General features: G+C 37.4%; 1 protein-coding gene across 1 annotated transcript; it reads left to right on the forward strand.

Moving 5' to 3' along the window:
* Window positions 1-981: 981 nt before the first annotated feature.
* LOC113116853 (serine/threonine-protein kinase pim-2-like) lies at window positions 982-4,484 on the forward strand. The gene is made up of 7 exons (XM_026285177.1): window positions 982-1,107; window positions 1,517-1,911; window positions 2,271-2,365; window positions 2,720-2,770; window positions 3,350-3,719; window positions 3,848-3,970; window positions 4,185-4,484. Exons 2-7 carry the CDS (start codon window positions 1,614-1,616, stop codon window positions 4,268-4,270), a joined length of 1,023 nt encoding a protein of 340 aa, XP_026140962.1. The 5' UTR covers window positions 982-1,107; window positions 1,517-1,613; the 3' UTR covers window positions 4,271-4,484.
* The last annotated feature ends 7,688 nt before the right edge of the window (window positions 4,485-12,172 follow it).

Genomic DNA, 12,172 nt, shown 5'->3' on the forward strand with positions numbered 1-12,172 from the left:
TATTTAAAAAATAAATAAAAAATCTGACCTTACATGTTCAATTCTCTACCACTATATATTTTCAAATGTATGAACTAAGTTAACAAGTTTCACTTGTGACTTCACTGATAGAGCAAGATTATTTATTTTATTTGTCCTGTTTAAATTTGTCATATTCTTCAGTCTCTTAACCTTTAGCAAAACCTTTAACATTTAGTTTTGAATCTCGCTGGGTCTCTCGCGAGAAGTAAATCAAACCTGCTCTTTGTTGCAAGGCTCGTGATTGGCTGTTCGCCAGTGATGTCACACATTCACGTGCACGCGCTTCACAAACTCAGGATCAAAGCCTGAGTTGACAAAGAAAGTTGATGAACAGCATCATGGTACCAACAGAGCCGGATTGGAGCGGTTTGGTTTTGTCAACTCAAAACTAATCCTGTACCTCTGAATTTGTTCAGCTACCATCATGGTACAGGCCCCTGTACACATATAATCTATTTATTTATTTATTTACTTACTTATTTTTTATTTTTATTTTTTCTAGATGATTTCTTTTTCATCTATCATATTCTTCTTATTTTATTATTATTATTACTATTTGTCTTGCCACTGTTGTTTCGTTTTGTGCTCTAGAAAGCTTCTGTCACCTAAACAAATTCATCGTATATATAAACTTGCCTGGCAATAAAGATCTTTCTGATACTGAAAGACTTTTGTGTCATTCATGGATCAATCAAGTGTTTTTTTTTTTAAGTTTTTTTTTTTAAAGTAATCAAACTTTTTAACAGTCATTTGTCATCACCTGCTGGCTTTACATTTTTATTTGAAGCATCAAGTCACAAAAAAAAAAAAAAAAAAAAAAAACTAAATTGTGCGGGAACCCGCCCAATCTGGCAACACTGTATAATTCTTAGAATGCTCGTGAAAGAATAGTGTACTATTACATCACAAACGCCCTGCTATCGGTTGACTGAGAATCAGTCCAGTAGCGAAGACGATCAATCACCTGAGCAGATTTGATCAACATACAGAAAATATCATTTTCATACAAAAACGGACTGGAGTCAGTTCTGCAGATGCTCAGCTGATGTGTTAACTCTACACAGACAGCTGGAAACACTACAGCAGGTATAGGCTTTTTATATTTTCAGAATTTTTTTTTTTTATTATTATAAAAAACTGGCTTTGTAGTTAAGCCAATGTGGAAATCTGTCAGTTTTTTGTGAAATTTAAGTAGGCCTATAGCAAAAGTACTCACGGAATTATACTAAAAGCAGGGGTCATCATTAGTTTTCATATTTATAACATATTATATGCAACATACAACATGAAGTGTATAAGTACGATTGCAAATGTGACATTGATTTTATGCGTTCAATAAACAAGTAGTTAATTACTTCATTTTAGGTCATATATGTTATGGTCTTCTATGCCACTTTCTAGAAAAGCAAACCAAAATGAGAAAGAACAAAGGCACGTGTGCATTCTTCTGACAAACATGGAGAGCTGTAAAGCATACAGTCCTGTTCTGTTACAGGGGCAACAAAGTAGACCCAGACAGCGTCAAGCCAGAGTCTCAGCAAGATCCACTCAAATCTGAGTTAACAGCTGTCCCAGAAGCACCCAGTGTCGAGATGACACGTACAACCGATCCAGCTGATCCTGAGCCTTCCTCTGTCTCGGGTCCATCCAGTCTCCAGCTGACACCTGACAGCGATCCAACCAGTCCTGATCCTGACCCTGAGCCAATGGATCCCCAGCCAGGTGCATCCAATCATGAGCTGCCACCTCACACCGATCTGGTTGATTCTCAGCCAATGAATGTCTCTCGTCAGTCCAGTCTTAAAATGACACCTGATCTCAAGCAAGAACCTGTCCCAGGTCCGTCTGGCCTTCATTCAGAGTTAACATCCCTTCCGGGTCCAGCTGTCGGTGAGTCTTTTGTGATTATACTCTGTCCTATAGTTATTGTGTTTGTGTTTATTCCTTTCAGTTTTCACTTATTTTGACTTTTCTCCACCTTCTTCACATTTGTATTTATGTGCCAGTCTGTCTAATACCTTATGTATCAGCATGTATCATGTGGCGCATGAAGCATTTTAGTTTGATTTTGTTATATTGTTGATTCCATGGTTAAAAGAAATAGTAATATACATGTAATAAACAATTCTCTGTAAAAGCCATTCATAAATATTCAGGCACACAGCAAAGTAAACTACTTTTGGAATTTCTGTAATAATCAAAGCCAGCAGCAATACCATATATTAACATCTTTCTTTCTTTCTTCACAGGATCATTTTTCTCCCTTTATGATGTGGGAGTGTCACTGGGATCAGGAAATTTTGGCACTGTTTATGAGGGGACTCGTCGATCTGATGGTCAGAAGGTAAACCAATCTTGCTTTATTCATCAAAACATTTTGCCACTTGGGTTTATTTATTTTTTTATTTATCCCCACATGTCTGAAAAGTTGTTATAGCATCTAGCATTATTTTTTTATTTTATTTAAAATATGGTGTTATAATGTCAAGTGTGTAGATTATTGTTATTAATATACATTCCAAAAATAAATATTATATAAATAATATAAAAACGTATTTTTCAAATGTAATACATTTTTAAATTAATAATATCATGAAGTTTTCTAGGAGTTACTCCATCTGACGTAAAACAGTTTACAGATTTTCATATATACAAACATTGATGTATCATTGTATCAATTTATTTATTCTCTTTGCAGGTTGCCATCAAATTTTTAACCAAGTCGGTGCAGGACTGCTTTATTTATGTTGTAAGTTATTAAATGTAAATGTATACGTTATATATACAGGTGAGTCCAAAAATCTAAGAGCAAATTGAAAATCTTGAAATCTGAATGTGTAAAGTGTAAAGCGAAATTAAGGGTCACACTTGATTGTAAGGTTCAATTCTCACTATTAACAACCATTAACTATTACTTTGGCCTCAACAAACTCCTAATTTGCTGCTTATTAATAGTTAGTAAGGTAGTTCAGTTCAGGTATTGGTTAGGATTTGGGATTAAGAATATGGTCATGCAGAATATGTGCTTTATGAGCACTAATGAACAGCAAATATGTTTATCATAGGCATGATAATAAATAACTAACAGTGAGAATTGGTCCCTATACTAAAGTGTTAGTTAGTGAAGTGTTTTCACTCCAACTTTTCATTTAAATTGTCAGTTCATTTTAGATAAAACTGAGCTTTTACTTAGAAATGAATGCCAAACTGTGCCATTCTCCCTAGTGATTTCAGACTTCTTACCCTACTGCATAAACTAGATACACACATGGAAGACACATGGAAGTTAAAGACAACAGTTAACTCTTTGCGTATCACGTTTCTGTAGCCTGGGAGTATCAGACCTCTGCTGGGGGAAGTGGCTCTAAATCTGGTGGTGCGAGAGCCTCCTCAAAGCCCCAACATTGTCCAAATGTATGAATGGTTTGAGCAGCATCATCGGTACATCTTGATTTTGGAATATCCACATCCATGTGAGACCTTGCTCAGCTTCACCTTGAGCAACGGAGGTTATCTTGAAGAAACTGTGGCACGTGGCTTAATGCACCAAGCGGTGCTCGCAGCCAAACACTGTCTGGACCGGCGTGTCTTTCACCGTGACATCAAGTCGGACAACATCCTGGTCAACACAGAGACACTGCAGCTCAAATTAATAGACTTTGGCTGTGGCAAACTTTTTGAAACTTCTGACTATGATGGTAGCTTGACATTTTAGGACATTAAGTCCTATTTTCTCTAATGGTATATACATATAAACTAATGGCTTGCAGATGAATCTAGCAAGTGATGCTCAACACTCTTGAAAATCTCTTGCCTACATGAACAGAGTACACAGGGTGTCCAGCGGTCAAAGCTACGGTCAAGTCTTTGGGTGTTCTGCTGTTCAGAATGGTGAATGGAATCAGCTTTGTAGAAATCCAGATGATTCCCTCCTCCACTTTATCCAGTGGTAAGAAGACAACACACAATAACAGTAACATTGTTAGACTCACACAAACTTAGCACAATCTTAAGAAGTCCTCATCAGCTTCTTAATATATAAGTGGCAGACATAATGTCTAAAAATGATGACATTTCGGAATATACTTTATATGACAACATTCACATGCCACATGCTTCACACGGTACAGGACTAACCAGTTATTTCTTGAAAACTCGAACAGAATGCTGTGATCTGCTAAATCAGTGCAAGAGCAGCAGCCTGACTTTAGACAAGCTGTTAGAACATGAATGGTTTAGGAAGAGCTGAAGGAGCGAAGAGAATATCACTCATGAGGTAGTGTTACACAATATTTGAGAAAAAAAAAAGGCTGATAATAAAAACTTAAGAAATGACTCTCACAAAAAAAGCAAGCAGTGCTGTCATTTAGTAGTCATTCCACAGGCCTAAACTTAAAAACTTTAAACTTTATTTAATGCTTTATTTACAATATTCACACATTCCCATTATAATAAATGTCCTATTAAGCATATGAATAAAGAATTTGATGTCTTTCTTTGTAAATATGTATACTCCATCAGCATTTGTAAGCTTCAAAGTTTATTTTAAAAACTCTTATTTACTGTAAATACGTAATACAGTATCTAGTTGAAACATTTGGTACAAATATTTTTCTAAGGATTGATCCTCTCAATACAATATCCATATAATAAGTATTTATACTTCTTTCCAGACCAAATTGCAACCTGAGTCGTTTTAAGTACATAAGTACATAAGCAAGTAAATGAAATAAAATAAAATAAAATCAGGGAAGATTATCAGAAAAAAAAAAAAAAAAAGTAAAACTTTAGTTACAATATCAAAAGTACTTACAGGTTTAGCTGATAAGTGAATTCTTAATTCTCTGTTGAATTTATATTTTTGGGTGAACTATCCCTTTAACTTCTTAAAATAAACGTTTTAAAATAAAAGAGGTTTAACAATATAACACATGGGTGGAGACTAAAAACTTACTACAAACATGGCACAGAAAACACACTTTAACATAAAAGTCCACATATGACAAACTATTATTTCATATAAAGTATTAGTGTCAGTAGGTATCAATACACAGCAGTGGTTTTATCCCAAGTACAATATATATTTTGTCGTGTATATTATATGTCAATGTCCGAACTGTTAAAACTCTTCCGAGCGCATCCTGTTGTGATCGTTCTCAAAGCTGACATGAGTTCCAGACCTTCAGTCTGAAGATCTGGCTACGTGAGACTAATGAAAACTAGGATGCCGGATGTATCAAAGTGCCGCCATTACTGTCTAGAGTGCACTGTGGAATACTGCACTGTAACTGGTTGTCACAATTCAGACCAGAATTTAATTTTTTCTAATGGCGTTTATTGGGTTTTGGAACCAAACTTTTCACACACACACACACACACATATATGTGTGTGTTAATTTCGTACTTAACATATTTGATAGGAAATGAACAGAGACACAATAGGAGATCTTACGATGTTTCTTGTAAGATCGGTCACAAACATGACCCATGCACGATCTAATGTGAAAGATTTTATTAACTCATTGTGTGCAACACATTTCTTCTCCAAGTTGTAAAAAAAATATCCACTGCTAAAAAAAAAAAAAAAACTAAGCCACTTAAAAGTCCTTATCCACACTCCTAATAATTTTGGACCTTAATACCTCTTATAAGGGTTAAGTTGCTTTCTGAATTTCTGAACTTTTTTTCAACTTTACTAGGACTTTCTTTTATTTAAAGAGGAAACTGATATTAAGAACTTTCTTATAATTTTGTTACCAGGAGCAAGTCCTTGCACTAAGATAATTCATGAGGTGTATATTGGAACATGAATGTTTAGGAAAGTGCTGTGGTGAAGTTTTGTGCCATCTAGTTAATAAAATTTAAGTTTAAGATATTTTAGATTTAGTCCGAGAGCTGTGCTCTTACTGAGGCAGTGTAACGAGTTAGAGGATTGAGCTAACTCCACTAAATTAATCCAAGAGCAGGGATGATCAAAAGGCCAGGAGTTGTGGGTCTTCAACAAGACAAAACTTTATTAATAAAAGGTGCAACAAAACAAGAGAAGCCGTGCTTCCAAAAAACAGTACAAAGAAAAATAGATACAAGGGTCCAACAGACTTAGCTTGCAAGAGGTAATATAGGCTCAAGACTGAACAATAAGGCATGGCACAAACAAAATTAAATAGGGCAAGACACAGGTGTGATGCATCAGGCATAATGAGTGGTAGTGTTCAGCAGTAGTCTGGTGAGGGTCGCCACCTGCCAACCAGGAAAATAGCAGTCCAGTTAAGGATTCCTTACAGGCAATATGAAGTTTGGCCACTAGGCCAAGCATTTATATAGTCACGGTCAGAATTGTTGCTATCCTTGGTAAATATGATCAAAAAAGGCTGTGAAAATAAAACTGCATTATGAATCCTTTTGATCTTTTTACAAAATAAATAAATAAATAATAATAATAATAATAATAATAATAATAATAATAATCTAAGCTTTCACAACTGAAAACGTGGGAATATCTCATTATGATTTTTTTTCACTATCAATAGTAGGACACAATTGTTAGTACCCTTAGAAATTATATGAGTAAAATATCTCTGAAGTAAATTCCCATTCATATTTACAATTTTGAGCACAGCAGGGTGATTATGAAAATAAAATGACCTAGCCATTGCATCCTGTTTCACAGGTATATAAATAGGAGGGGAAACAAAGGCCAAATTCCCGTAATCATCCATCACAATGAGAAAACTCAAATCATTTATTTCTGATGTGTAGCAAAAGATAACTGACCTTCACAAATTAGAAAGTGACTTTTAGAAAACAGCAAGAGCAGTGACAATTCCCATTTCCACAATCAGTGCAATAATTAAGATACTCATTTTCAATCAACATAAAATGTTATGAATCTGCCTGGAAGAGGAAATGTGTCTATATCGCCCTAGTCTCGCGTAGCCAGACCAACTTTCATTTGCCAAGGCCCACCCATGAGGCGCCGGCGGTCTGACCGACATATCAGCTAATCACAGTTTGTTTCATTTATCGTCATATTTCAAGGCAGGGAAATGTTGAAAGACATAACAGACGGGTGTGTAAAACTCTCTGACATATTTAAAACATTGTATGCCAATTTATAAAGTACCCCATATGGATAAAGTGAGTGAAGTTACATTCAGCCAAGTATGGTGACCCATACTCAGAATTTGTGCTCTGCATTTAACCCATCCAAAATGCACACACACAGAGCAGTGAAAACACACACACGTGCACACACACACACACACGCACACACGCACACGCGCACACGCACACATGCACACACACCCGGAGCAGTGGGCAGCCATTTATGCTGCGGCGCCCGGGGAGCAGTTGGGGGTTCGATGCCTTGCTCAAGGGCACCTAAGTCGTGGTATTGAAGGTGGAGAGAGAGCTGTACATGCACTCCCCCCACACACAATTCCGTCCGGCCCGAGACTAGAACCCACAACCCTTCGATTGGGAGTCCAACCCTCTAACCATTAGGCCACGACTTCCCCGTAAGAGATAAATAATAATACTGTTGTCACAACACAGAAGGAGACCTCAAAGAGGCAAACATATAAGTTTCAAGGGTTTATTCATTGGGCAGGAAATGCAACTGAAAAACCGTAAACAACTGATTTGCCAGAGTACAGAGATTGAATTGAATTGGCCCCCTCAACACTGGGAGTCCAAGATGGTATTGACCCGATAGATGGTGTCCTCTCCAGTAATATGGAGGTGAAGGTGGTAAGTCAGGCTTTTCAGGTCCTGGGGAAGAAGGAGTGACAGGATTAATTTAAGGTTTTAAAAAGGAAGCATGAAATTATGGTGAGATATGATAAGTGAAAGGTAAGTCCATATGGTACATGTTGTTGTTTATTTGCCTCCTGATGGTGAACAAACCCCTAAACCAGGGACTCAGCCTACAACTGGGCAGCCAGAGGCAGATGTCCTGTGTGGACAGACAGACCTTGACTCCTGGATGGTAAGAGGGAATGGTAAGATGGTAAGAGGGAATTCTGTACATACTCACCCCAGGATAGAAATTGACTCCTGTCTTGCTGATTCTGATGGCAGTAACTGTGCAGGCATCTCCTAATGTCCTGGATCTTCCGCTAAGTCTGGCCATTGGATTAAGGGTGGTATCCAGAGGTTAAGCTGATTGAAACTCTTAGAAGCCGGAAAATGCCTTGTCAGACTCAAGAGATGAATTGTGGTCCATGCTCGGAGACAATGTCCTCGGGGATACCAAAGTTCCTTAACACATGATGAAACAGTAATCAGCAGTTCCCATAGTGGTAGGTAATCTGGGTAGAAGAATGAGTTAAAAAGCCTTACTAGAGAATGGTTTCTGGAGAGGAGGATTCCTGTGAGGGTTGGTAAATCTGAGACAAGGCGTGACCTCAGGTGTTCTGTGTGCCAGACCGGTAGTTGACAGGGAAGTTGAAGCATGTGAAGAATAAGGCCCAACAGGCTTATCTTGGGTTCAGCCATTTGGCATTTTTTTGAGGTTTTCCAAGTTGTGATGATCTGTGATGACTTGAAACAGATGAAGGGCTCCCTTTAACATTGTTAAAACACATTTATCATTCAATGGAACAGTGCATTAGGCACTTACATTTTTGCTTTGTCTATATAATAACTACGCAGCTGACTGCTGAGAGTAATGTTGTCGTTATGACCGAGAGCCATTGAAAAAATACAGAAAAGTAATTCTACTTCACTTTAGCATTACTGACCACGAGTCCTAAGGAGAGATGAAACCACACATCAGCTGCTCAAAAAAACAAAGTGAGCGCGAGCGCAATCCTGTGACAGTCACAGGCGGTTAGTGGAGCGCGTGATGAGGCACAGACACTGTTCAAGGTCTCCATTAATTCGTGCTTGTAGTAATTTAATGTGTATAAAGGCCTATTTTGAAAGAATTGAATTGGTAAAGAGATCGCAATAAATTTGATCATTAGCATTTGAAATCGATTACTGTCCGAAATCGGTGATTCACGATTCAAAAATCATGTTTCAAGATCAAGATCCTAGTTTCTAGTCTGTTTAGCCTGTTAAGTCTAGTTGTGGTTTTGGATATCTTGCCTGTCTTTGGATTGCCCCTCTCATCTCACAAAATGTGTGTAACAAAATGATTGATTTGCCCCAATGCCGGTCTGAGAGATTGGCTCGGAACATCCCTGATGATCACTATAATCATAAATATATACTGTAGAAAACTGCCTCGTAATAGAAAGACATCATCTGACACTCTTACACTCATCTTAAGTGCATTTTAGCATTAATATTTAAGCCAAAAATTATTACAAGTGACTAAGATTCCAGTAATAATATTATATAGATATCTTCCACAATAGCTAATTAATAATAAAAATTAATTAAATTGATTAATTTAACCTTAATTTTGCTCTCATATCCCCTAATACAGTCAACCCTACATCATTGTTAATGCAAGTGTTCACATACGGTATGGGATGTAAATAGCTTAGAGTGAAACTACTGTAGTAGTCAGGCAACAAACAAGTGACAAACCAAGCTCAAGTGGAAACATACCTGGAAACATTTCTTATTGTTATTGGGACCATTCAGCCCAAGGGTGGAAAAACAGCTAAAGTTTGGAGAGACTTATTTCATGTGTATTGAGCAGGCTTTAGAAGTTCATGTATTTTTGTTATTCATTATCTGTCAGATACAAAAGAGTACTGCACTCCCTGATTCTCTTCTTTAGATGTGGTCTATCTGACTTGTATAGGGCTTTGAGTTTTTCTGTTTGTTGGATTCATTGTGTTAGGTGGCCCTCATCAAACAGGTTTTTCTCCTTTGGGTGAACACATTTTGTAAGAGTATAGACACACATGATAAGTGTGTTAAGCTCTTGGCCTATGATCACGCTTAATATGCAGCGTTAGAGATTAACACATTACAGTAATAATCTCAATGTGGAAATTACAGTAATTAACTTTCCCCAGTAACAAAAAGCACAAATCTGTAGTCCCCTCCGGCTCAGGTAGAATTAAAAACTGAACAGAGATGACATCATGAATTCAATGATGAACTGCCTTTAACTATCATTTTGCATTATTGAGACACTGTTTTCCAAATGAATGTTGTTCAGTTGCTTTGACGCAATGTATTTTGAATTTTGAAAGGTGAATTGATTTGACTTAAAAGGTTCTCTCGCATACGAATAAACTCTCTAGCTCTAAGTTCATCTCTTGGTTGTTGTGCTCTAAGTTGCTCTTTTTTGGTTGTTGTGGAAGAGATAAACAATGAAGTTTGGCAAGAAGTGAATTTTGGGAAACAGCAAAAGCAACAGTGACAACCAAGCTCAGTGTCCCCATTTTCAGGACAATCTGCATCAACTTCAGAATCTTCTCTTCAGGGATCCTCCATCTACATGTTGTGTGGCCCAACACAACAGCGGAAGACATCTGGTGCCATTGTTATAATCAGTTATATCTCATCTGCACAAAGTAATTGTAACAGAATTAATTATTCTATCAACTCATCTATTCATCCGGCAAACATTCAGTATAATTGTCCATCAGCTTTTCCAGCTTTTTTTTATTTTTTATTTTTTTTAAGTCCCTTCATATTTCAAAGCGCCACCATCATCCTCATCCCAAAGAACCCTAAAATTACAGGACTAAATGACTACAGGCCCTTGGCTCTAGTGTCTGTGGTCATGAAGTCTTTTGAAAAACTGGTGCTGGCCCATCTGAAGGACATTACTGGATCCTTGCTGGATCCTCTTCAGTGTGCCTATAGAGCAAACAGGTCTGTGGACGATGCTGTAAACATGTTACTGCATCATGTTCTGCAACATCTAGACAGACCAGGGACTTACGTGAGGATCCTGTTTGTGGACTTCAGCTTGGTCTTTAACACGATCATCCCAAACCTCCCCCTGCCCAAACTAACTCAGCTCTCTGTGCCCACCTCCGTCTGTCAGTGGATCAACAGCTTCCTGACAGACAGGCAGCAGCTAGTGAGGCCGGGAAAATACACATCCAGCACTCGTACGATCAGCACCCCTCAGTTTCCTGGGCACCCCCATTTCCCAGTACATGAAGTGGGACAAACACATAGACTCCATTGTGAAAATGGCTCAGCATTGGTTGTTCTTCCTTCACCAGCTGAAGAAGTTCAACCTGCCACAGGAGCTGCTGAAACAGTTATAATCTGCCATCACTGAATCCATCCTCTGCACTTCAGTAACTGTCTGGTTCAGCTCAGCTTCTAAATCTGACCTCAGAAGGCTACAGAGAGTAGTCCGGACTGCAGAGCGAATCATTGGTACAACCCTCCCTTCTATTCAAGAACTGTGCTCATCCAGAGTGAGCAAAAGGGCTGGTAAAATCAATCTGGACCCCTCACATCCAGCACACTCCCTCTTTAAACTGTTGCCATCTGGTCAAACTACAGAGCTATGAGCACCAGAACGACCAGACACAGGAACTGTTTCTTCCCTCAGGCAATCCATCGTGAACATTTAACAATAAACATGGAACGCACACTATTTATACATTTATACACTTATTTATCTAGTACACATGCTTAGTCTACATTTCAATTTGCTCAAAATATATCTGCACGTACAATTTTCAATTGGTATATTTTTATTTCTTATTTACTTTGTCATTTTTTTTTCTCTCTGTTACTGTCATTATGTTACACTTTGGAAGCTTCTGTCATGATAACAAATTCCTTGTATGTATAAACATGTCTGGCAATAAAAGCTCATTCTATTCTATTCTATTCTATTCTATTCTATTCTATTCTATTCTATTGTATTCTAAGTAAATATTAGAATTGCACTTGTCTTGAAACAAATATCTGAAGCAGTCCTAGATTTTTTTTTTTTTTCCTGTAAGGAGCAATGCTTGAGTAAAGAAGGTAGTGTTGAAAGTTATATAAGAATCTTCCTGGATATTTCTGCAATCAAGTCATATGGGGTTTCTATCCACTGTTCACTGGATGCAGTCAAACTCATCTCACAAAGTCTAGTACATTTTTAGTTATGCATCAATTAATCATTTAATTAAAATGAATGATAAGTTGATCAGTTTGTTAAAATTAATGTTTTCCCCATTTTTTTAGTCTGAGTTATTAGGCATTCATCCAAAAAAAAAAAAAAAAAAAGGGT

The sequence above is a fragment of the Carassius auratus genome, chromosome 16 (assembly GCF_003368295.1).
Source record: "Carassius auratus strain Wakin chromosome 16, ASM336829v1, whole genome shotgun sequence".
Taxonomy (NCBI): Eukaryota; Metazoa; Chordata; class Actinopteri; order Cypriniformes; family Cyprinidae; genus Carassius; species Carassius auratus.